Source organism: Camarhynchus parvulus, chromosome 11 (assembly GCF_901933205.1).
Source record: "Camarhynchus parvulus chromosome 11, STF_HiC, whole genome shotgun sequence".
Taxonomy (NCBI): domain Eukaryota; kingdom Metazoa; phylum Chordata; class Aves; order Passeriformes; family Thraupidae; genus Camarhynchus; species Camarhynchus parvulus.
In genome coordinates, this window is record NC_044581.1 from 4,699,573 (window position 1) to 4,726,560 (window position 26,988).

At 38.9% G+C, this 26,988-nt stretch overlaps 2 protein-coding genes across 2 annotated transcripts in view; one reads left to right on the plus strand and one right to left on the minus strand.

Annotated features, from left to right (window-relative positions):
* Positions 1-182: 182 nt before the first annotated feature.
* BCO1 (beta-carotene oxygenase 1) lies at positions 183-26,747 on the minus strand. Its single transcript, XM_030955879.1, has 14 exons — positions 26,720-26,747; positions 16,416-16,492; positions 15,769-15,860; positions 15,272-15,424; positions 12,442-12,570; positions 10,994-11,123; positions 9,635-9,782; positions 8,618-8,765; positions 7,446-7,666; positions 6,333-6,590; positions 5,145-5,247; positions 4,443-4,537; positions 2,685-2,796; positions 183-2,518 (listed from the first exon to the last, which is right to left on the minus strand). The coding sequence occupies exons 4-14, from the start codon at positions 15,333-15,335 to the stop codon at positions 2,346-2,348; spliced, it is 1,581 nt and encodes a 526-aa protein (XP_030811739.1). The 5' UTR covers positions 15,336-15,424; positions 15,769-15,860; positions 16,416-16,492; positions 26,720-26,747; the 3' UTR covers positions 183-2,345.
* The window catches only part of PKD1L2 (polycystin 1 like 2), a 35,501-nt gene continuing 31,985 nt past the window's right edge, over positions 23,473-26,988 (plus strand). The window contains 3 exon segments of the mRNA XM_030955878.1: positions 23,473-23,512; positions 23,515-23,922; positions 24,468-24,632. Of these exon segments, the coding sequence (XP_030811738.1) occupies positions 23,473-23,512; positions 23,515-23,922; positions 24,468-24,632 (613 nt within the window).

The following is a 26,988-nucleotide window of genomic DNA, read 5'->3' on the forward strand; positions in this document are numbered from 1 at the left end:
TGCAGATTTACATCACTGTTTTTCTCCTCAGGTTAACTACAAACTTAATGCTAATCAAATCCTGTGTAGTATTGACCAAGGGAAGAGAGCACATCTCATTTAAAAAACCATACCCAAGACAAGTTCTTATCATTTATTTTCTGCATTATTTTTACATGAATGTAAATAACACAGTTGCTTGCTTGACTACAGGTTGTTTTTATGATGAGTGTATTCCCTATCCTGTCATCTCTACCAGTAAAAATTCTCTCCTCAGAAGTCAAGTAACTCCTATCCAAACCTATGATTATCCAAAAACAACCCTGTGAGTACTACAGAAGAAATTCTAGAGACAAACTCTTAGAAGAAAATCTGTAATAATGGTTAGACTTTTGATTTATTGCCATCTTTTAATTCTAGAAATGTATTTGTGGACCTTTGTTAAATCCAAGATTTTTCATACGAAAAGAAACAACCTCAGAGCTGATGTCTTTTGCCAATATCACAAGTCAGTCTTCTCTTCCAGTACTGGTTCCATATTATTTATAAAAATGGAATTAGATTTCTTCTTTAGAAGATAAAGTTCTATTAAATACTAATGGTAATATGCCTTGGAAACAATAAAAGTGACTATTTCTGCACACACCTTACTGAAGTGTTTATTTCCATTTTATGGAACATGTAAACATTTGAATGTCCAAACCTGCATATGTTAACTAGATCTGACCACAGTGTTGGGGTTTTTTAACATTAAAAATAGCCTTTATAGCTTTATCCTAACAAAGTGCAAAGACTTAGGCAGAGGAACAGAGGTCTGGTTGTTACAGGAACTGTGGATGATGTTGGTTCAGTTCCTGCTCTGCCACAAACACATTAAGTAATCACAAACAGGTCACCAAGCACAGATTCTCGTGTGGTGGGGAGGTAATAAATGACAACAATTTCATTCTGTTTCCTTCCTATCAAACACTGTGAGCAGCACTGAGGGGATGTGTGTGTCGAAGTGAAAGGTACCTGATCTGTGTGGTGAAACAGACAGACCAGATAAACACCCAAAATGGATGGATGGGCACCTGGTTTTCTCCATCAGTAAACATGCCTCCAACAGCAAAGATATCTACAATGAGAAAATAAAATTCAAAGCAAAAAAATCTCTCACTTAAAGAAAAGTCAATAACTCTAATCAGGAATACAGTGGGGGGGTAGGTAAGAAATGCAATTTCTGTAACACAACCAGTCACACTGTGCTTGGCACTTGAAATTTATGTTGAAATGTGCATTTTAATTGTGACTGTGAGTCAGAGTTGTGCACTTTTATTAGGAAGCATCTGGTACAGGCAAGGATAAACACATGTGAGAACATGGGTGCTCCTAAGCAGGCATAAAAGAAATGCTTATTTATGGCAATAACAGCTTCTAGTTTCAGCTACTGTGGGGTTCAGATGAGGCCTAAATTAGATCTTTCACTCTTTCCCTAAACTGTTTGTTGCACATGGATGTCTGAGTTCTGCTAGGAATACACTGCCCTCATTCACATACATACTGCTATTAACAGAGAATAGTGGCAATAGCAAACAATTCTTATTTTTTACACAATGTAATCATCTAGTTACATGAAATGCCATGGCAGATATTCTGCCAAGGAAAACTGATTTAAATACAAACTGCTTAAGATTGAATGTCACTAAAGTATATTTGAATGCTACACATAACCATGTACTCTGTTTCAATAAAGTTACTTGGTTTTGTCAACATAAAAGCTAAAAATACACCATGAAATGATTAGAAAAGCTGGAGGAAGGGGTTGGGTTTTGGATAAGAAAAATGTAGCACCTCAGCATAATACTTTGGTTAGGGTAGAGTTTAAGAAATCAAGCACCAAGAGAATATATTGCCATGAATTACTGGTATCATGGTAGATAGTTTAACATGAGGTTTTCTGGCAGGAGACAACTTTCATTGTCAGCTGCAGTCTTGCAACAGCCCATGGAAGTTACATGACCTGCAGACATGAGTGACTCATGCCATGTGTCACCCTATGAATACAGTACTTCATTTGCTCAGAAAGCTTTGTTCTACTCAAATAAAACATTTCTTGTTACCCTTCTCTCCTATTCCTTGCCCCACAAGCTGTATTCGACATTAGCACTTCATATTGATAATTCTTCTTTTGGAATTGTGATACACCAGTTGTGCACACAATGATTTGTAATAAAGTCATTTCTGTCTCTTTTAAGAGATTATATGTAGATATTGAGGAGGTTATAATTAGTCATTTCTTATCATAAGAGAAGGCTGTTCCTGAAGGATATTATCCCACATTCAGTAGAAGGTTATGTCAGTCTGTGCAATATAACAAATAGATTTTACTCAGTCTCAGTTTTCATGTCTTGCTGTGGTATAAACACTCCATGCAGGTCCATATGCATTTCCACATTCACTATGGCTCGACCCAGCTCTGTGAATGTTTTAGCATCCAAGACAAGTAGGAAGGGTGGGTCCTTTGGATCAGTCTTCACAACACAGGTCAGAACAACACCTGTGACACACAAATGAAGAATTAGAAATGTAAAAAATTTCACTAAGCAGAAAAGATAACCCCATCTCAAAGTGGAAGCACTTTCTTGACTAAGAATATTGAATCTTGTAAGATTTAATACAAAACTCATGTAACCCCAGTTTTCAGAAGGTTGTCATTATTTTACCATCATCCTCTTCTTTTGCATCAGGTCTGGGAACAAAAACAGGCTCAGATGGCCAGCAGTCATCCTGTCCCCACTGGAGCATTTCCTTTGTCTGGGTATTAAATTTTGCAATCTACATGGTTGTGACAAGAAAAGAAAAAAGTCAGTGACCCTGGCAGTGGCTTTTTCCAAAGGTACAACATGAACAGACTGCTGGCAGGGGAGACCAATGCTCAGAGTTAAGGCAGGTATCATCACAAGAAAAAACACCAGGAAAATGTTACATTTTGAAGTCACATTTTATGGCTGCATAACCACACAATGTTATTTTAATTTCATTTCACTAGGTTACAATTGCACCTTTCATTTATGGTGTTTAATAGTTCACAAATGCTAACAGGCCACAAGAGAGCCTTCACTGTAAGTAATGTCCCTCACTGCAGAGTCCAAGACACCGAATATTTAAGTGACTTGTTCCAAGTCACTGAGATTCTGTAGTAAAGTAGGAAACAGGATTTAAATTGCCATTTTCTAATCCTGTGAGTTATTTTCCTTTTATTGCTACTTCCATATTCCTCAAGGCCTTCTGTTGTGCAGTAGGGTACACATGCCAGAAGAAAGGCTGTTCCTAGTGAGGTGTAAAGATCAAAGCAGGGAGGCAGACACTGGTGTTTTCTGAAGGAGCAGAGTGTGGATTTTCATCTCACTGAGTGGCCAAAGCAATGGCCAGAGGGGATGCCTGGCATTTTCAGTTCAATTCCATTAAGGCCTTTTTTCTACCCATAGAGATGCAGTTCTATTCTTTTCCATTTTGATATTTAGTCAAAAAATATGTTTACACAAAACTGAAACTATTCCAATTACAGGAGGAAGAATTAGAAAGAACTCTCTCTTCTAGCCAAGATGACAGCACTTTCACTGACAGACTTTACCTAAGGATTAGGTTGTTGTTCTTGCATTCATTAAACTGCAACTGATGTGAAAAAAGATCTTCCTACCAGCATCTTTTATTATATTTGAGTCAAGCAAAGATTATCTACACTGTAAATAATGAACTTGCAGATTTGTTTGAGTTATTGTCAGATGTGCTGCAATAAATCTTCTTGCATCATGCAGAAATCCAGCTCTATTTTGTAATCAGTTGTGGAAATTATATGCAAGAACCAACAGTGACTTCAATTTGTGCTGCCTTGTAGTGACAGAACAAGAATTGTAAAGAGTGAGTTTGTCCATATAATACTCATACATTTAAATCTTTAATTTAGCTTAATTTTGTTTAATCTTTACATCGTAATTAAATACTTTCCCTGTTAATCTATTTGTACTCCAGGCTGTCTCCTGGCATCATACACACGTAAACAAAGCATTTGCTACCTCTAATAGAGAACTAGCCAGCAAAATATAAAAATTAGATATTGTTTTAATATTTAAAATTTATTAGGTAGTATTGCAATATCTTATTTTTCTGCTATGCTTCCTAGAGGGAAAAAATATATATACATGTAAATAATACTTCTTTTTCCTACTCTCTTCTTTGTAGTTCCTGGCACATCACAGAAGGTTCAGCCCAATTTAGCAGAAGAGTGAGGGTCTCAGTAGCTATTCAAGAGACTTTCATGGAACATAAAGCTGGACTAAGAAGCCTGAGTTTATGAATACTTTATGAAGGAAATGGTACAACATGAACTTATCCTTATGAGAATTTAGGCATTTAGTGTTTCTTTGCATGTGAGTGGCTCATCAATGGGAAAACACTGACATTATAAATGTTATTTATACCTTTGTAGGAACTGGACACCACTGGACTCGTGTTGCAAAGACATATTTGTATTTTTTGCCATTGTAGCCATAGTTGATGCGAGGCAGTTCTATCCCTGCATAAAAGAAAGCTCAAGACTTAGAAATAAAACAAAAGAAAACCTCAAATGTACATCTATATAGACACACCAATCTTCAGGAGGTTTTGCCCTGTAAAAAACCTTGGAACTACTTAATAAAGGTGTTGTATAGATTTTGAATGTCCGAATTTCTAAGAATCTGAAGATGGGTACTAACATAAGTAAGCCACAGCTGTTAGTTCAAAAGGCAACAATTTTTTATTCTTAGGGATTCATTAGACTGGAATTTATGAGGGCTTTTCTGTTTTTTTGGTTTTTTTCCTTTATTTATAACTGTGATAGACTTGGAGGCTAACATTCTAAGAAATTACTTTCACCTTAGGTTATTTTGTATTTACATATTTCTGCTATTATGCCCTGATAAAAGGTTAAAAATCCTCTTTCAAAAGCAATCTTTATAAAATGCAGCAAAACTTGAAGTACTACTTATAACAGGCTTATTTAACTAAAATTTGTCTTTTAACAAGTAGATTTGCAAGCCATATTAATAGTTGCAAGATCAGACTTGGAATCCTGTATTAATACAATGATAAATAAATAAATAAACGGATGTAGCACCAGATATTTAAAGGATGTATCTCACCTTCACATAGGATTTCAGGTTGGCAATAGATGCTTCCATCTTTCTCCTTTACAGCAGTTGCAGTAGAAGGAAGTGTGACTAAATTAGAATCCACTACAGCATCCTGAAAGAGAAAAATGCTGGAAATGTCATGGATCTCTAAAAATACTCTTCTAAGTTAGATTTTTCATCAGGTTTGATATTAATATAAACAATTTATGGCATTTTAGATTCTGAGGTTTTCATTAGAAATCTTGGTGCACTCAGAGTATTTTATTATAATATAGAATAATTATTTTGAATCACACTGAGTCCTTAGAAATGTTTAGATGCACATGGCTATGGTCCAGAAGTACGATAAATTTGAGAATTTAATGAATGAAGATGGGTTTCAAGGAACAAGGTGTCAAATTTTCACTGCAAGTCACCAAGGTTAGGTTTTTGCACCTGCTAAAAATCAAGTGCAAAAATAGGTGTGATATACTCTATAATGTCCCACTGCTGAATTCTTAAGATTGCAGAACAGCTAGTGTGATCCATCACATCCTTTGTCATTGCTGCAGAGCTGTTTCTGAGAAAAGAACAGGGCAGCAATGTTCTAGGATGTAGAAAGAAAAAGTAATATCCATTCCAAAGGTATCAGGCAGAAACTTGCCCAGGTTGCTGGGCAGTATAAAATCTTCCCTGCAAACAATGATGTAAAGTGATGCTTTAAATTAAACTAAAAGATAAAATCTTTTCTCTTCCTGCTATATATCACACTTAAATGAAATCTTCTAGTTTTAATTGAACCATTGCACCAGTTGGGAGCATGCATGTATTGTATGTGGGCTTCCAGTGAAATGTAAGAAACAGATTGTGCAAAACCTCATGCATGCCCTTGCAGTTAGCAGCCAAGTGGGTCTGTCTGCTTCTGTTTGATGGCATACAACAATTAATCTCATTGGGAAGAAAATGACATGTTCTTCAGAGCCCTGTTCTCCAGAGTGGATGGTGTCAGCACCAGGATCCAATCCACAGAACCATGTCCAGCTGCCCACTGCCATTTCCCACAGGACATCCAAAAACCAAACCTTCTGCAAGCTCTGGGTATCACAGAATCAGAAATTTACACACGAGGGCTGGTAACTAATAATACACCCATTATTCACACTGATGTATTTTAAATTATCAATCAGAAAACAGGTTAAAAAGTCATTTTCTTTCTACCTTGTCACACTGCAGAGGAACCACAAATCTTCTGCAGGTTGGTATGGAGGTAAGTTTGGCATTCTCTTCAAAGTCTTTAGTCAGGTTTTTTAAATAAAACATGTCATATAAGCTATTGTCTGTATAGGCAATTATATCAAAAATAATGTGGCCATCCTCTTCATAAGCATTTACATGGTGAAAAAACACCAATGCATCGGTGTAGAACTTGGTGGACACTTCTTTTTTAGTCCTCCTGTCTATAAAGTGAAACCAAGTCTGAAAGAGAGAAAACATTATTTAAAGCCATTCAGAATCAACAAATAGTTATTAAGAAAACTGTTTTCTAATGGTAGCCATCAACACTCTAATCCCTGTGTATTTGTACTGAAGGATATTAAGAACTCAGGGTTTGCTGCTAGCAGACAAGGGGTTCCAACCTGAAGAAAACACAGCAGTAAAATGAGTGTGGAAAAACTTTAAGCTCATTTTACTGTTGCAAATTACTATTTGGGTTAGGCTGAGGACTGACGTTTTCCAGAAAAACCTGGAAAATCCCCTGCTCTCTTTTTAAGTTAAATAAATCTGCCTTGGTTGAGAGTTTCTGTGGTGCTGGTGCCCTGTACCTCAGCAAGTCTTATGTGTTGATTCCCAAAGCATGTGGAAATAAAATCCTCAGAAAACAGTTTTTCCCTCAGTTTCCACAGTGAAAGACTCTTCTTTTGTTCAGGGCAGGCTTTTTCACCAGTGGGGCTCTCCAGCACATGCAATGCACCTGGAGCAGATCTCACCCACCATAGGCAGAATTTTGTTTGGACCAGGAGCAACTGGATCTGTCTCAAATGCTAGAGTAGCTTGGAATTTCTCTGCTAGTACACAGTATTTTCTAGCAATGCCAAACTATCCTCTCTCTCAAGAGCTTCAGCATCAAATATTTATTTGAGAAATTTCTAGGTATGAGAGACAGTATTCCAAAACATACAGCTTCTAAAAAAATTGTGCAACTGTGACAGTCAAGGTTTGAAAAAAACCCAACAAATGACTACTGAAATGAATGAACCAGATGAAAAACAGAACAGTGTGGAAGAGGTCACTGGCCTGCCTGATTCCATTGCTCAGCAGTAAGAAAAGTACCTTATCATCCTTGTTAAAGGCAAGGCAGGAAGCCCAGCTCACACCTCGCATGTAAGCAGTTGCCATTTTGAGAATATCCAGTCTGAAGGGCTGCTCTATGAAGATAATGTAGTTCTCTGTGATTCCAAAGCTGTGGTAGTAGCTGGGGTGGAGCAGAGAGCGAGAAGGGACAGAGCAAACCACTTCCAGGTGCTTGAAACAAGATTTCTTCTTTTCATGTTCTGAAGATGAATGATAAAAATTAAAATCATATTCCTAATAAATTCCATTCCAAATTTGTGCTTGAATTTCTCCCAGGCAGGGAAGAACTAGTTCCTTTAAGTTTTATTTGCATTTTCCTGTTAAGAAAATGTTTGTTTACTGCTGTATAATTAACGTAGAACTTTGCATGCAGGAAGCAATGCAGTGAAGTCACTGCTGGATCCATTCAGGCACAGCCCCCTTGTCCTGGGATTTGATTCCACTGATTACTGTCTTCAGAAGTTCCAGCTTGGAGGAGAAATATGTTTAACTAAATCAGCAGCTTTAAAAAGGTGTTCAAATGCTCCTGTGTTTTTTAACTTCTAAGGAGATATTCCCAAATTTGAGCCCCAGTTAGAAATTGCAAACTGGTCTTTTGGGAGAAGGCCTCTCGATTGTTCAAGAAGGGACAGGCAACACAATAGCAGATGACTTTCAACAACGCATATCAAAAAAAGATCTTGAAGGAAAAAGAGCATGGGATTTGCTCTGTGAACAATGGACAGCATTTCAGCAAGGGCCAGTATTGGCCAGGCTAGAGAGGAATTAACTCTATATTAGGTTTTATTTGGTATCATGCTTTCACTATAATCATAGTATCAACATTTGCAGAGAATTTTCATTTACAAAGAAATTAAAATTCACAAATTCAAATTATATGTACTGCCCTATAGAGAAAATTGCTTTAGAACCTTCATTTAAAAGTAAGTTTCTTCCTACTGAAACACCCTGTTTACACAGTACTCAAGAGGAGCCTTTGTAACAGCACTTGCCCAGACAGGCTAAGCAGTTAATATGAAGTTCACAATAAGTTGAAATTAACAAAATGAACACCATTGGTTACTAGAACAGCTGTATCACCACCCTTGCCCTTTGAAGAAAAGAAATTGCTAACAAGTTTCTAGAAAATACCAATAACACATATTTCTTACGTGGTACAGAGGAAGGAATCTTAAATAGAAGGTATTTTGTCTTCCCTTTATCAACTATTGAAGTGCCCATGTTGAGAACATTTCCAGCACTGTCATAGTGGGGGTGAGAAGTTGCCAAATTTACAGCTACATATTTATTGTAGTCAACCTGGAAAATGATACAATAAGAGATTTGAGAGATGTGTAAGAGAATGAAAATTGATCTCAGTGAACAGCACAAAACCACCAGATTTTTAGCCTTATATTGGCACCCCATTTAAAAATAGCTTTGAAATTTAAATAATTAAACCAAAATACTTGTGTAGGTATTCAAAGGTATTCAAATGATCTCCTTACTCAAGGCTAAATCAAGTCACAGAGTCTGAATTAGAGCCACCTCTCCCTTGAAGCCACATAACATCAAGGAGGATTAGCTAAGCAAGTTATTCTGCAAATGCCTATTTCACCCTGAAAGCACTTTATTTAACAGAGCTGTCTGGCAATCTGCTGGAGCTAAAAGGTTTCTATTTTATCTAAAGTTTGGAAATTGGACTCAAACTGTAGTGTGGGCTAGGAAAAAAAAATCATTGTATATGTTTCAATATTTCAAGTTCTCATTTTAATAATTAAATAAAATCTTACATAAGGTCCTTGAAAATAGTCATATAACTGACCTACTGATTTTTAATGACGTAAATAATTTTATAACTACAGATACATAATAATGGCAATCACCCAAAATAATCATGTAACTGTGCTATTATTCCTGCAACCTTCCCAGATTATGTACAAGTGAAACTGCTCAAAGCCCAGCTTTTCTCAAACTAAATGAGATTTAAATTTTAACTCAGGAGTTCTTAAAAGATCTCTTTTATCTTTTTGTATCTTCACTATTTCACTTTACCACTATTTCAAAAGTAAGGCAACAGTAGAAGAAAAGCATTTTGTGTCCTGAACATGTTAAAGCATCCTCATGAGTCAGCCTGAAATTTATTCATCAGCAGACAAAGAACCAGAATGACAGATGGTGGTTTGTACCTTCTCCAATGTCTCCAGAGTCTGTGGATTAATTTTCCTGATGAAGTTAGTCTCACCAGTAGCATAAAAATCATCCCCAGCTTTCATAATGTTGATGAGACAGTTGTCTGTGAACTCAGGAATGGTGTGAGACAAATAGGAGAATGCCCTGTCCAGAGGAAATTTCATTAGAGCCACGGAAGCCAGAGCTGCCTTTCCCCCACATGGAGCACAAGTGACCCTGCAGTGCCACAGCCCTAGGGCTGCCTGTCCCTGCTGTCCCCAGCTCCCTGGAAAGGCTGGGAGAGCAGAGGAGATGGACTTCTCCAATGCCCATGGCCTGGGTGAGGGTTAAGGACATGCAAGTAACTGGTTTTGACGCACAAATGGGCACCCAGGCCCATTCCTGCTGTCACCTCTAGGACATGCACTGGTTTATCAGCATGGATTAATTACACACTCTCCTGTGCCTATCTTGGGAAAGTTTGGCCTACCAGTTCCTACCTAAAAGCTGGTAGGTTTTTCAGCTTCATTAAATAGATGAATTTATATACTCCCCAATGTAATATTTTTGTCACCAGTGTTATTCCATATCGCAGTTATGATTTCAAAGAAGATTGGACATCATGTAGGCTTGACAGTTTCCTTTATCAGTGTATGATTTCATCACAGTCACTAGAAGCCAAGACAAAGTTGCTATAACCCTTGTGAACCTCAAATGCCAGAGTTCCTCTATTGCTATTGGAAGAGGGAAGAAAATCTCATCTCAGGGGAACAACTTACCATATCAGCTCTTTTGCAATAACTGTCTGTGTATGTGTCCTTACCAAATGTCAGGTTCAAGGTCACCAGAGGAAGCTCAGTGGCAAGAAGGAGAGAAGGGTGACATATTTGCACTTATTAGTGAATCACTACAGCCAATTTTACATGACCAAGAATAACATGGTGGCCTACACCTCACCTTTTTGTTAAACCATCTTTAATCAAAAAGTTTTTCTAATTTTTTGTAGCTATTGATGCTTCTCTTTTTTTTTGTTGAATAGACTTTGTATTAGTATCTTTCCCATCTCTAAATGTTTTTCTTTCTCTCCTTACAGAGTATCAAAATGTTTCACTAACTGGAGAAAGAAAATGTTTTTTATATGATCTACTTGTATTACTGAATAAAGCAGCAAATATTGGTGATAAAATGAATTTAAGATATTTGCTTTAGACTAACCCATAGGCAGTTCATATCTCTTGGCCTTTTCAATATTTAGCAATTGTAAATTTACAAATTAACTGTTGTATTTGTACATACATGTCAAAGGTAAACAGAAAGACATCTGTGCTGAAGAAAGAAGTAGATAGAAGAATCTTGTTGGGAAAAGCATTGCTTACTTGGCAAATATGTTTTTGCATGGATCTGGATAAGCCATAGTCCCAAACTCAGACACCATGATTCTGTTTGCTTCTATGTTACAGTTGTACGTGTCACTTCGGAGATATTTACTTCTGTAGTAAACTTCACCTGAGGAGGAACAAACAGATCTCAACCACATTTTATACTTAGTCCTTCAAAAAATTAGCACAGGTAGAGCCAGATTTTCTCAAACAGCTGTCCCTTAGCCAACAATAGTTTGGAATAAAACCAACAATACCCCCAGCTCCCTGTTTTAAAGGCTTTATGGCTGTTGAGACTGGTAACAATTTGTCAAGATTTCCTGACTTCCACTACTAACACTGGGGAAATTTTGAGGAGAAAGTAGGGATTTGGATTAACTGTTCCAGCAAATAAAACAATGTGTGCAAAAATGATTAATTATACAATCAATTTACAGGTGGTGAAAAATCTCCTATATTGGAAAAAATTTAGTTATGGGAGTAACAGATTGCTTGAAGGAATCAACAGTTTAATGAATCTCCACTATACTTGAACTAAGTGAGCTGTGTTTGCTTTAGGTAAGTAAGACATAATGGCAATTTAAAAAACACTGACTATTTCTTTATAGTTTATTTTTTTAAGGACGTAGAGCTAGACAGGCTAGAGATCCTGCAATGGCATTAAATGCTTCCAATCACAGAAATGGGAACTAAAAAGTAAATACTAGGATTAGAGGATAACAGGAGTAAATCCCATTTAAAAAATAGATACATATTTTTTGCCACAAGAATCCAGGTGGTAAACCATCCTGTCTCTCACTGTGTAACAGCTGAATAGGTGAAAAATGTTTTTAACTGAAAAAAAAAAGAAATTGAATTGTTTAGGGTAGAGAGCTGCCTGTGTTTCCTCCATAAGGATGACAGGCAGGAGGAGGGACTGAAGGGTGTCAAATATTCTAAGTGAGGTTTGACATGTGAAGTGACACAGTGGCCCAGTTTCTCTCCTGGCAGCTGTTATAGCTGCAACTGAATCCCAAAAGGGGAATGCTGGTCCTCCCTGAAACTGGGCTGTCCATGCACAGCAGAACAGCCTCTGGGCACCACAGTCCCTGTGGCTGAGCCACTGGAACCCACGGAGGTTTTCTTGGGGTGGGAGGCAAAGGCTGCACTGCAGTGACCTGCCCAGGGCTGGGTGTGTGCTGGGCTGGGCTGAGAGCAGCACTGAACTTCAGCACTGCAGAAGGAAGGACAAGTAATTCTCCCTGCAAACAGCCCTGCAGAGACATTCCAGCTGCTGCTGTCAAGGGTGGGGTGTCAGGGGGTGTGTGGAGAGACTTCCCCCACAGCAGTTCCCCCCTCTCACATCACTCTGCAGACAAAACCCACAACACCTCAACCCAACTCGGAACAGAATTAGCAATGTAAGGCTTGTTGAGTTCCTTTCAATCCAATGTGCAACAACTTACCATTTTTAAATGTAAAGCTGTGCAGCAGAGCCAGGCCATCAAACCAGTGGTTGTACTTGCTGTCCCCTATGGTGTGCATCCCTGGGCCATTTCGGAGCAGCATCCCTTGCAACCAAGTGGGCAGCTGCCCTATAACCAAAAAGGAGTTATCAGTATTCATTTAGTCAAGGAGAATGTTCCAGGACAGTTTTCCTAAAGGCAGAGGCTTCATGTAGTCAGACAGACTGTAGGTGTGTTGAGATTTGCAGTATCATATTGGAGTTTGGGTTAACTAAAATTTCCCCTACTCAAAAACGTGGCACTAGTGACATTCTGCATGACTATTGCTATCAGGGATTACTATAACAAAATGAGACTGTTGGAATGTAATTTGTTAATTATCAGGAAGCAAATAAAATTGGACCTTTCCTTCCTGCATTCATAGTTCACAGTGATCCATTTAAACCCTTCTACTTGTGCCAGAAAAAGCTTGAGCTTATCAGAAATAAACATATTTCATAGGTTATATTATTTGCAGTGGCTTTCAGCACATCAGCTTAGACTTCAGGCTAAATTAATTCCACTAAAATTTCATTAATTAGATTACACAGCATAATATAGCGTAATTTGGGAAATGCTTTTATGACACTAGTCATAATATAGTGTTTTGTACACAAATAAAGTATATGAATATTGTACTGAAAATGTGTAAGTGCTATTGAGACTTGAATCATAAATGTTTGTCATCAAATCCCTGCAAGAAATGTATCACCTACCACTTGAATCACAGAATAATAACAATTAAAGAATGTCAATAGGTTTTAAAAGATGAACAAAGCCATATCAGATATTATATAAAAAGCTTGACTTGCTTCTTTGTGCCTGTGACTCCTGAAGGAAGATTTAGGATCACATACTGCTTCTCCACACAATTCCTGCTCTGGGTATTGCCTTTGCATAAGAATCTCTTCAGAACTTACATTTCTCCTTATCATTTAGTTTGTGACCCCACATTGATTATGTTGACACACCTTCTTGCTAAAACCCCTTTACAACAGCTAGAAATGTCCTCCTGTGGACCTTAAAAATTAATTTATTCCAACCCCTGCTGTGGGCAGGTCCACGAGACCAGGTTGCTCAAAATCCCATCCAACCTGGCCCTGAGCAATTCCAGAGATGGGGCACCATTGTTAGGGCATAACTCCATTAGGGTTACAGCTCTGGAATACATGAGGTACATTAAAAGTTGACACAATGGAGGAACTTTCTTCATCATCATCATCGTTGTTGTTGTTGTTGTTAATGTTATTTTCTAAAAGAGCCTGGAAAACTAAACCTTACTTCCCTTTCTAACACCAAGGCAATAACTATAGCAATTTTTATATATTATAATTTTGCTGGGAAATATAAGAAAGGGAAAAAGATCTTTTTAAAGCACTGTGGACCTAATTTAGTTTCTGAAATTTCTGGTGCAATTCCTTGTAATTTCTGACATAATTTCAATATGAAAAACAAGGAGCAATGGGTCAACTAGTGAGGTTTTCAGATAATTCATCTTAGTGGGAATTAAGCATTTCTGTAAATCACACTGGGCACCAAATCAACATCCAAAAGTGCTTATACAGCTTTAAAAATGCGGACCTTATTCTTTTCTGTAATAGGTGAGGACACATTAATGACACAGTGAAATCCTCAAATATTTATTAACTATGGTAACAACAGCATCTCAGAAAATCACATGGCTGTAGCAGAGCATGGGTTAAATTGCAGCTGATGTTAGAAATGTGATATTTACAGTGTACATATTGAGTAACAAGGAGCCAAAATACTGGCAGAGTTCAGGACTACCAAAATATTTGAAGGAGTCATGGCTCTCTTTTCTTTATCAAAGAAGAAATGTCTTGTATGTATAATGTTACCTTCTGAAATACACAGTCTTTGTTCAAATAAACTATTGCATAATACAGATCAGGCTTGATAATTTGTTTGTTTGCAAATCACTTCAAGTGTTTTGATAATAAGTTGTTATCTTGAGAAAAAAAATAATTGAAAGGCATAAACCCATAAAAGCATGAAATAATTCAAAGGCAGTAAAACAAAACACTTTGTCTGACTTGACACAAGATCTTTTCCAATTCAGCCACGAAACTGAACAGAAACAAAGCCCTGCAAGTTTTAAGTTTTGTACTTGGGAGTGGCAGATTCCAACCATTTCTTGGACTGCATATCACAAACAACACGGCCACGACTAAGCAGGGGTTCCCAGCAGCAAATCTCTCCTGTAGCTGTAGGGAAAAAAAGTCTTCTGCAAAGTAAAAGAAACGGGGAAAAATAACGGGTTGGTCGAGTGTCATCCCTAGACTAGAGAGCCACTTTAAACTGTGGATACTCCGCAGTTTCTCCTCGGTTGTTTTCTTTTTAACGCTACCCTGCGGCATCCTGTCCTGGTGCTTTGCTACTGAGGAGTGCCAGGGATGAAGAGCCCCGATTTTCGAGCCCCGGGGGAGCGGAGGGCAGGGAAGGGTTACAGGGGAGAAAGCGAAAGCGGGAGCGAAGCCATGGGGGTGGGGGCGGCCGAGACGGAATCCCGGTCTCTCCCTCACCACCAACTTCACTGAGTCCTGTTCAAACAGACTTTCGAAAAGTACACAGAAATGCTCATGGAGTGAGAAAAGTCCCTCAGTAGGGTAACAAATATTATCTGAGATCAGTCCTTTAAACAAATTTCCCTTGCGCCTCTCTCTCAGTTTCCCTTTCCAGCGCTGCCTCGGGTGAAGAAGAGTCACGATTTTGACGCATCAGAAAACGCCAAAATAGCGGCTGGTTTTACATCAGATTTTCTTTCACTTACCCTGCACCTCAGCTTTTACGGGCTCTGGGTGCTCTTCCTTATTCCTGCCATAAAGCGTATCCATGTTCGATGGAGCCCCCGGTGCCTGCGCTCTGCCCGCCGCTCCCGCAGGCGCCCTTGTCCCCCCCAGGCTGGGCTCAGAGCGGCTCTTTCCTGTTACATATAAAGATAAGGTCAAAGTGCAGCCGGAGCTGGTGGCCGCTGGCTTATAGATTGACTATTTATAATAGCTGATCTTTAATCCCTAGAACATACACTCTAATTCTTGCACATTCGTATTAAAATTAACTCTTTCGCTGGCTCGAAGGGGAAGTAAGAAATGCGTTGTCTCTGCTGTTTGTTCCTTAGGAGCCTGGCAGAGGGAGGCAGGCACAGCCAGGGGACAGCTGGAGTAGCTGAAACATCTCCCGCAGCTTTCCTGGTCAGTGTTAGACACTGCTGGGGATGCTTGTACCATTTCTGGTAGGGAGAGGAAAAGAAAAGAAATCTCTGCTCACCGTTCTGGATTTGGCACTTTGGGAATGACAAACACTTCAGAGCAGGGGGATCATCCTTTTCTTTTCATTCTGTGGTTTTAAACTGGGCAGTTCTGTAAATTAACAAATTATCACCACTGAATAGTCATGGGATGTATTTCTTTATGTACAAGCTGTTACAGAGTCAACTGAGTGGCACATCTTTGAACTAAATATCTTTTCACTCTACCATATTCTCCCATATGTGACCCAAATCCACCTATAAAAGTATGGCAGGACTCCATAAAACTAAGGCAGATTTTTAACTTCATGCTTTTGTTTCTAGATAAGGTACTTAACTGAATTCAATGTCGTTAATTTTAAAATCCTCTGGAAAGAGAATTATTTCAATATAAAGCATGTGATTGCAGAGTAAATCTTAGGCTCCATTGACCATGAAGGATAAAGAAAATCTTTGCACAATTATATATTATGCAATTTCATATGGGGTTACCCTAAAATCCGATTTTTTTCAGCTGAATCACCATTGTTCCCAAAATGTTTAACATCACTTCTTAAGACTGACTGATCTCTTAAACTATAACAGTTATTTTATTCAAAACACAATTTGTGCTACAGAATAAATGTCTTCTGACACATTTATTATACATTGTTCCTATTCTCCAAACCTCCTGTCTGTTTGATGGCTGATCTTCACTCCAGGAGATCATCAGGACAGCGTGCCTTGGTCTCTTTTTGGAAAGTACTGACAGAAGCAGATGATAACAAAATAAAAAGCCAGATTAGAAGAGAAAATATAAGGTCTTTGTTTGAATTAGTAATACTAATAAACAGCAGGATTGAGCCAGAAGGCTGTAGGAGACGAAGGGGATCAAAATCTACACATATATGGAGATACAAACACATAGACAGGCATATCCACTGTACATATGCATGTGGGTCCTTGCATATGTGTGAGAGTGTGTGTGCACTCAGGTGTTGATTCACTTCATACACAAAGCAAGGAAGGGATTTTTCAGCAATGTTAGGGACTGAAAAGGATCTGGCAAAAAACCAAAGCTGCCCAATTCTACTCTCACTAAGTCAAGGGGACTTTTTCTCTCCCCACAATGTTCTGGTTTGCTTTAATATGTTTGTTTCAGTGTATCCTCATCCATTTATGTCTTCACTCTTAATGCTGCAGTTTTAATTATCTGACCTGTGAGACACCTAATCTGTAGTGACATTAAGATTTCCATTGAGCAAGCAAGCAATAGAAAGATTAATTCAAACCCTTTTGCCTCCTCCACATCAAGTGTTCATGTAGGTTAAGGTTCAGCCATGATGAGATAGTTGGAAACTGTCTTAAAAGTTGTCTGAATGGAAGAACAAGGAACTGCAGATATCCAACAGCTTCTGAAATCAACCTAAATGTGTTTGGTAGCTAATTTTAGATGTCTGTGACTGAAAGTTTTGTCTCATATGTTGGACAACTTAAATAAAGAAGCTTTATGAAGTTAGTTCTTCCTGCTTGTCAGTAAAAAATACTTAATTTACCAGCAAAATAATTTTTGTTGTTGTTTTCCTCACACTAATGACAAATAAGCAGTTTAGTACAGTATGCGGAGATTAATTTTCTTGCCAACTGTGTGATTTTCCCCCTTTTTACATTGAAATGGCAAAATATCAAAGCATTGATTTACAATTATAATGTGTAATTATCAGCAGTAGATGATGTGGATTAGACGACTTCTAATTTTATTATTTCACAATGTTTCTTCTTGTTGCAAAACCCTTCAAATATAAATGCTCTCCCAACCAAATCTCACATTTTTCTCCACAGTTTCCTCTCTCTATTCACCCTCCATGACAACATTTTTGAAGTCCCCAGCTCCCCACCACGTGCAAATTTGCTTCTCTGTATTTCTCTCTGCTCTAAGCAGCTGTGGTGAAGGCCACAAGCTGTTTCCTCTTGGCCCTTTCTCACTTTCACTTCCCTCCAGTCTCTGCATGCCCTGAGATTCTCTCCCAGAATTTAAAAGGGCCATGAAGACATTTTTGGAGGCTGGATGTTGCACTTTGGATGTGATGTCTGTGGTTAAGCTAAACAAAGCCTTCCAAGGCAGCAGAGCCAGTTAAATGCATTTCTAGCACAACAATAACAACCTGTGCCTACCTTTGTACTTTTGGTTCACTTAGCAAGAAGCAAGTTATTGCCTTACAAATCAGAAAGAGACCAATAAAATTCCTTATCTCCATTGTACTTAATTTATTTTAATCTCAGTCTTTTGCTTATAGAAATTAAGTTCTAATTAAAGCCCATTAACAAAGGTCAAATTGACTTGATGTATATGACTTTAAGCTGTGCTAAGAACTTTCAGCTATCAACAGTTATCTATTACTAACAAATAAAATTTCAATAGTAAAACTGATACGAACTTAGGAGTTGTTTTTGCTGAAATCACACTGATTGCTATCTCACTTTCTAGAAGCACAAGTTCTTATCTTTGTTAAATACTCTTTTATTGTCATGATCTCATTTCACAAAACTGCCACCAGACTGTTTAGAAACACGTCTCTTGCACTGTCCGGATATAACTGCAAACGTAAATTACTAATGTAGTTTGTTCAAATTTAAATAACAATAGTTTTTCTATATTATTCTGACCAGGTATTATTTGGGTCAAAATTGCTTTATCATGTACTATTTTGCTCATTATTTGGACAAAAATAATTGGTTTTGTAAGATTTTAATTTCTTTTATAAGATTTTAATTTTGGGGAAGGAGAGTTTTTGTGAGATCTCATAATTTCTTTGATAAACAGAAGTATTGCTTTCTTTTTTACAGTCATAGTTTCAATACCTATCATGAGAAATATTGAATTGTTCATTAAAATAAATACATAAAGTAACTTAATATTAAAACTCTTCAAGTGCTGAGGCATGGAACTGCTGGCCTACTCATACTGTGTATCCAACAGCCTGAGCCTGCCCAAATAGACATTAGACATTAAAACAAATAAACAACCACAGTGCCCACATAAACTTCCTTGCTGTAAGACTTCTATAATCTTATTTGCACCTTTCAACATCCCTATTTACATGTTTTAATATGTAAATTATACAGTTCAGTCATGTGTTTTCAAGTGGGTAGAATGACAACGTGAAGGTTGGCATTCACTTCCATGACTGAAGGTGTAGAAATGGGGTCACAAATGGGTACAATGACAGAAATGAATGTTGCTGCTTATCCTACCTAGTAGCCTACTGTACATCTTCGGGGGAACATAAAGAAAAACTCAAAAGGACTCTTTTGTGGTTTTAGTAAATGGCAACTGAGTGTAGAGGGCTTAGCACAAAAACAGTGTTCCCAAACAGAGAGGTTGCTGGGCCTCCAGTCCTCTCATTATGGGAATTGTGAAGCTGATCTTTTTTGTAAGCTGTTGGATATCTACTTGTAAGAGACATTATCAATGAAAACAACTTGTTATAGAGCTTTTTCCCCTCTCATTCTCCATGCCCTGTAAGCTCTGAAATAGCTCATAATAAGCAGAAGAAAAATGTGTAACCAAATTAAATAAAACAAACAAGAGGTGGAAACTGAAACACCTTGGAAGACTGGCCAGCTTTACACTTATGGAAACCTGGAGAGACTGCAGAGACAGTGGCTGTAAATGATGGCTGTAAATTCAGATCCAAGCAATTTATTTTACCTCTTTATGTGGTGGGCAAAGTTCAGTCTATTTGTATCTACCAGTTAATGTTCTACCCAAAGAGGGCACCTTTAACACTCTAACAGTTCTCTAATTAAGATATTAAAGCAATGGCAGATCTAAATTGTGCCACTTAGTCAAATATGATCACAAGGACACATGAGGTGTCATCAGGTTCTTGAGATAGTTCTGCTCCTTTCTATGTGAACTTGGGGCTCAGTTTGGCCATCAATAACCCCAGCTCAATAAATGTTCTAAGCCCCACTCATCCTCTTCTTCCTGACAGTCAAAGTTCTGCTCTGAAGGCAATAACACAGGGGAAAGAGCTGGGAAAGAGGCAGGGATTGAGACATCAACTGTGGTAGTGAGGGAAGGCCAGCCATGAGCCTAAAGGCAATGCCAGACACTTCCAAGGGGACAGTTCCTATGGGAAGACCCTCAGGGACTTATCCAGGTGATGAATTATCCAATTAACCATACACATCTTCTAAACAGAAATGATGTTCAAACCAAGAGCTCCTGAAGTAATCCTACATGTCTTTATCCTGACCCCATCATGCCAGGCATGAAGGTCTAATTTAATTCTTGCACCCTGTACAGATAAGAATTGTTTTCCCTGTTTTTATAAACAAGATAACATCAAAATTGCAGCTTGGCAGGGATCACTGGTAGGTTCAGTGTGTTGCCTCATGGAAAATTAGACAGTAGAAGCCACAAGACCAAACCCTTTTCAGTCAGCAATAGCTGGGTCTCACCATCAGGATAGCAGCACAGGAGAGCAGCAAGGAAGGAAGTGGGGTTGCGATCCACCTTCTTAAACTAATTGGCAAATGGGCGTTTTTAAAGCCAGCTGAAGAGATGGAAGGTGTAGGTGTAGGTGTAGAGTCTGCTCAGGACTCAGTACCTCCTACCCATCAGGGTAACAATGTTCTTCACACTGCACAAGTTCACATGACACAATAAAATGAGGTATTCATAATCTTGTCTCAAGTTCATGATACCTAAAAACAATCTGTTTTCTACCTCAAAGTCAAAGCAATAGAAATAAGTTTTCCATTTTTATGTTTATTCAATTAATAAATTAAACACAGAGATATTTATATTCCTGATAAAAATCAATATATTATATTCAGTAATATTCAGGAATGTAAAGATGGCAATATCCTCCCATAGAGAGTAAATTTACTTGCTCTTCCTCAAGGCAAATGAACAACAGCCAAAATGAGCAGGGGTGTGATTTATTCCTTCTCTTTGGCAGCTCTTCACTTCCTTAATTCTTCAAATCTAGCACTTTCTGGTTTCTATTATGGATTCTTAAGCTATTCTGCAGTGCTGCAGTTTGAATCCCAGGCCATTCTCAGGCTGTCATGATGCAGCTGTGATCTGTGATCTGCACTGGGGCACAGACCAGGACCACTCCAAAGCCAATGACTTCTGGCATAAGAAAGCTATTTTTTAAAAAAAGTCATTCTGTTGAGGAAGAATGCAAAAGACATGTTTCCCACAAGAAGGTAAGTTCTAGAAGCACTGTTTACTTGACATCAAGTGAGTTCTCACTTATGAGTGAAAAGGGTTTTCAGAAGTTTCCCTCTTCCTGGAGACCCTAGCTGCTGATTTTGATGCTTTAAAAGCAGCATTTTCTTTTCATGTAAATGCTTTTCTCATTCTTGTGGCAAACAATAAACTGACAGAATGCTTTCCTGGCACTAAAGTATAAAAAGTTAACAAACCGCCAAAGAGGGAAATTGTCTTTCTTCCACTCTCCATCTGCTGCAGGCAGCTGAAGGGTAACTTATAGCAACCGTAGATTAGGGAAAAAATGCACATTGCTATAGAAATTGCCAACAGTAGACTCACTTGGAGAGCTTGGCTTTATTTGTAGACATTTCCAAACATTATTTGTTCTTTTTCAGGGCCTATTTCAAATTCCATCAAAGCCAGAGACAAGACTTCCATTAATTTCAATGCCTTTGGAGCAGAGTCACAGGGGAGAGCCTGTGGCACCCTCAGCCCTGGCATTTTTAGTATGTTCATGTAGTCAGATTTCCAGCAGCAGAGAAAGAACTGGACAATGCTACAGAACACATTTATCATAAAAGTGAGCTCCCACTGGAAACATCTGTATCACCAAGCCAGTACATTGAAGTACAGTCTCCATCATGCTTGTGTTTCAGAAACAGGCTGTGTTTTTCTTATCTAGAAGGATAAAGTGGGAGGACTGGATGCCAGCTGCTGTGAAGCCTGGCAAGTCAGCAGGGCCCAGGAAGAAGCAGGGAGTCTGAAGAAAGCATCATGCAAACACACAGTGGCCAATTAACTTAAATGCAGCTGCCCTCAGCTTTGGCTGCTGCAACAGCTTGAATATAAAACACTTGGATTGGGTGTTCCCAAACTGAAGCCTGTGAAGATTTATATAGGTCCTGAAAGGGACTCCTAATTTGCAGACACCCCCAAGAGAAGCAGCTGATAATAGTAGTTACACAGTCTAATCTGGGAAGAGGATGGGTGTCTGGGCCAATTAGCTAACTAGAATATGGATTGGCCTTCTCCAGAGCTGGGAAATCCAGTCAGAATATTCACATCTTAGCTGCTCCATAAGCTCTCCCTATTAATCAGTCAGAAATTCATGCAGGATCTGCTCCAAGGGTTCCATAGCTGAACTCTTGATTTACAGGCATGGTGAGAAGGAAGACATCCGGAAAAGTGTATTTTCTTCTCCTTTCCTCTCATCCCCCACTATTTTTCTACCTATTAAACACTTTCCAATTAACTTTATCTTGAAAAGCCTGATAACAGTCCGGCTTTTTTCAGCTGAGCAAGACAGCCATAAACTGGAGATCCAGAAAGGTCTTGGGATTGAAGTTCACTCTCAGATGTTGACTGGATGCAGTGCATGCACTTGGCTTTGGCAGAAAGCTGGAGCTGGACTGGCACACTGCAGGCACGGGCACAGCCCAGCAGTGCAGGGCAGGAGGCATTTCTGCAGTGCAGGAATCCATCAATCTAACTCTGCTGATTCCTCTGTGCTCTGCTAACTGGCTCACTAACCCATGTCTAAATATAAGTGCCTGTTCTTCCAGTTTTGGGTTATGGTGGTATAAATTAATAATAATGGCATCAAACTCAATGGAGTTAATGCCAAGGACAGGAGGATCACAATAGCTAAAATCCTTATTTGTACTGTGCTTCTATTAAGCTGGTGGCTTTGTAAACCTGATGGATATCTTTTATAAGGAAGTTGAGATGCATTTAGAGATTTCAGCTCCTAAATGTTGCTGGGCTTGCTTCCCAAAGTCCATCATCAGCCTTTGGAATGTGCTAATAGGGCTCTCAAGTAGTTCTGATGATTAAAGCAATATTTTCATCTTTCCTAAATCATTGATTTAAGTTATGGCCTTCTCTTCTGCCTCCCAGCAGGCATAAATACTGCAGCCCCAAAGAGCTGAGCAGCTTATCTTTTAAGGGATGATGGGAGCATTTCACTTGGGGTGTGGAATTCTAAGCAGACACAACAGTTCAAAATGAAGCTTACTTGGAACAGCTGAGATGAATCTGCACATGCGTAAACAGAAGGGCAGGATGGATCTGCTACAGTAATTATAGACATTGCATTAGCATCTAAAAGAGGCACCTCAATAATTATTAAAAATAAATCAATCCAGACTAATTAAATGTATCTAGAGAAGCAGTGTGTTTTCCCATCTCACAACTCCTTGTGTTTCTCTTTTTTTCAATTCTCACTATTTTATCTCTTTGCTGTTGTAAAGACCTCCAGCTTCAATGTTCACACAATGAAGCCTTTGATGTAGGAGCTTTATCTCACTTTTCCACATGTCCAACAGTAGCATATATCAACTTTATCTTCTCTGCTCACAAGGAAAGCAACGATTTAATGTCTTCTCCTCAAACTGATCTCACATGGGATGTGACATTTGTACAATAGAGCTCCCAAGGGTCAGTGCAGGCACTCAGCATCAGCACAACACCCCCCAGGCACAATCACAATTATATATTAGAAGTTCTGTTCTGTTCCATGCTCTATTGCTGCTGTTGTGGCAAGCAGCAAAGAGGAAGGAGAATGCTGATGACATGACAAGGATGACATCTCAAGCTTTTGAAGAAGGCAGCAAAAAGAGTGGTGTCCTGGTAAGCAAGACCAGTGCAATGCACAGCTCTGGGTTGAGAATGTGGCTGGGGGTCACAGTTCTGATTTCTCTTGCTGTGAGTTTGGCTGTGGAGGAAGCAACTGATGAAGGAATACCTTGTTCAAAGTACCAGCAAGCTTTCAACCATTCATGCTATGAGTTTGTTAGACTCCAGCAAACCTTCACAGGTGCCCAGAGCTGGTGTGAGAGAGGAGGAGGGCATCTTGTCTTTATTAAAAATGAAGAAACTCAAGAGTTCTTGCAAAAACATATTGCTGAGAATCAGGAATGGTGGATAGGACTGATCTCAAACTCCTTGCTGAATGAAACTACTGATGGTAAGTGGTTTTAAAATCACATCTTTAAAATTGGATCAGCTCATGATGCTTTCTTAACATGGTAGAAAATGCAGTTAAGTCCCATTGTAGATATCTGCTGAAAAGCCTCTTTTGTTGCTGTATCTTCAGATTTATATTAAGATGTTTAATTACCTGCTTCACTTCCTTGTTGCATGTTATCACCCTTTCCATTGGATCTTGTGGTTGTGTGAACACATGGTGAGTGAGACCAGCTTGCTGACCCAGTGAAACCAATGTGCTGGGTTAGGTCTCCAGTGGAAGCCAATTCATCCCACTAGGAAGTGCTGCACGGTCTGATGCAAGGGAAATGGTGAAATCTCGAGGCTGGGAGCGCAGGTGGAAGTGGCAGTTTCTCTTTTCATGATTGCATCAGGTTCAATATAAAATGTAATTGAAGATCATTACCCAGACTAAACCATCTCTGCTTCAGTAGGAGCAGGACTACAATCCTGCTCTGCAGACTCTGACTCTAATTGTATTACTGTGGAAAATAAACATTCAGGACACAATTTCTCTGTTTGCAGGGTCAATAACTTGGCTGGACACTTCAAATATCATCTACAGTAACTGGTACAAGGATCAGCCATCTCCCTTCTCATCCATGTGTGGGTACATCCTGAAGAATGCCAAGTATCAGTGGGGTGTGACTGAAAATTGCAGCCAGGAATTTGACTTCATTTGCGAGTTTGGTAAGATGCACAACAGCTGGAACAGTGAAGTGAGTGTGCTGTGATCACAATGGGGCATAAATTGCCCTGTTGCTTTCAAAGTAGCTGGGAAATAACTTCATGAATCTTACTAAATGTGAACAAGCAAAAAGTCATATAACCCCAGCAGGTGCTCTTCTTCCAGCGTGCTGATAAACATCTGATCCAAAGAAGGAAGAATCCACAAATCACTGGGAGTTGTAGGTGCTCAGCAACCAGACATTAAGGCCCAGGGTTCCAGTAGAGGGTTGATAAAATAGAAATGGATCTGAGAGTGAATATAATGTGTAGCTATCCACATCTTCAGTGGACATAAGCTGGCTGTGTTAAAGCATGGCTGCAAGAATAAACTCCCACAAGACCATAATACCTGGGCTAGGTAGGACCTGTATGGCTGTACCATAAAAATACTCATTGATGTGTGCCAGAATAATTTCCATTTGTAACTGAAGCAAAAATACAGGCAGGATTCCAGAGGCACCACTCCTTGCAGCCTGGAGTGAGCAAAAGTGAGAGCAAGTTTTTCTTGTTTCTTCTGAGACCCTTCCACTTTGTGAAGTTCAAGGTTTTCCCAGGTTAAGGAAGCAGACAGGAACCTGTACTTCCTGTGCTCAGACAGAAAATCCACAGACATTGTGTCACTCAAATTGTGACTTGGAACAAACAGTTCTGGAAAGGAATGCTGGCAATATCATCCCTTTAAACATATAGATATGAGGGGAATTTGTGTTCCTCCCACTTTGCACAGGAGTACTTTAAACTGCAGCTAGAACTGGGGTCACAAGCACTGGAAGGACAGTCTGGCTGTGGGCACACTAATATAAAAGGCTTCCAATCAAGTATGTAAGTACAGGTTTCCACAAGCCCTAGAACTGCTACTGTCCAGCAGTCTGCTACTACTGACATAAATAACAAGGTTTTCTGCAATAGGCAAAGCTAATAAAGTTTTGTTTCCTATCCTGAATTTCTGCTCCATATCCCCTCCCTACTCTCCTCAGCACTCCCAGTTCACCCCCATATCCCAGCAGGTCCCACCTCTGCAAATACTTTTCAGAGTATACCTCAGCTCCCTCCCATGCAGCTGCTCCAAAGCTCCAGCTGTATGTGCTGGCCACTTGAATTCCATGTCCATGGCATTGATATAGCTCTTTCTCTTCTACCTAGATATTGCATTTCCTGAAATTTTAGGGTGTTGGAACTTTATATCTATACATCAAATTTAGCTGAAGATGACTAACATTAAAAATGACTGGGGGAGAGGAAACTGGCAGACAGCACAATTCCTTAAGCTTATTTTTCTTGCAAAAACAGACTGAAATTATTTTTCCATTACAGCCACAGTAGACAACTGTCTGTTTGTAAGGAAACTATCATCTGTTACCATAGGATCTGACTGAGATCCCATTAAATTCAAAGAGCAACAATATCCTACACTACATTCATCATTCCACTAGCCAGGAAACCAAGACCAGATCAAGGCAATTCTACCATTTGGTGTTCTGTAGGTTATCAGTTTATTATAGTAAATATATAAGTATCAAAGCAGAGTTTGTACCTAGAAACACAGACCAAGTTTTGTCCATCTTTCCATGTAAAAGTTGCTGAGACAGCAAATACCGTGAGAAACCTGCCTATAGAGAACAAAAAAAAAGCCATGAGATAATGGTCCATACTAGAATTTACCAGCAAGTTATTTTTCAAGCTTATTTAGAGAGCTCTAATCTGCAAACTGATCATGTTGCTATAGTTACAGCCAGGCTTAGCTTTAGCCTTTAAATAACAATAGCACACAATTATTGCAGTGTGCACACACTGGCACTGTTAATCAAGGGACTTGAAGGGAATGATCCTAACAACAACGGGAGGACAATGTATTTAAACCTGGAACAGCTGAAACAAAAACATCCTTTTGCAACACTCCCATATGAGAGCAGTTATTCAATTCACATCCTCCTCTTCAGGGTATTAAGCAGCCTGATTACTACACGAAACTAAGAATTCTGAAAGATAATTAACTGTCCCAGATTAATCAAAGAATGAGGTGTATGTATTTAGAGCTATGACCTTACCCATCTGAGCAGTCCTGCTGAATGAAGTCAGTCAAATATCACACAGGAACAAAGGAGCCTCTGTGGCAGAAATGGGATCAGCTCCCATACTTAATATGCAAACTATTCTCTAAAGCAATTACCTTAATATTATGCAATCCATACATCCCTTTCGGAAGTCAGGAGCAACTTTAAACCTTCCAGTATTTCAGGTCAAACAAATGCTAAGAGTTTTTCACAAAATACAATCTATTTTTATTATTAAAATATTTTTGCTTATTGAAAATGTC

Bases quoted from the DNA above. Each gene is read 5' to 3' on its own strand.
- BCO1 (XM_030955879.1), bottom strand. From the start codon at position 15,335: ATGGATACGCTTTATGGCAGGAATAAGGAAGAGCACCCAGAGCCCGTA. The intron at 8,766-9,634 runs GTACAAACCACC...ATCATTTTCCAG, and splicing joins CTCTGGAGACATTGGAGAAG to GTTGACTACAATAAATATGT. The intron at 6,591-7,445 runs GTACTTTTCTTA...TCTCTCTTTCAG, and splicing joins CCTTTAACAAGGATGATAAG to ACTTGGTTTCACTTTATAGA.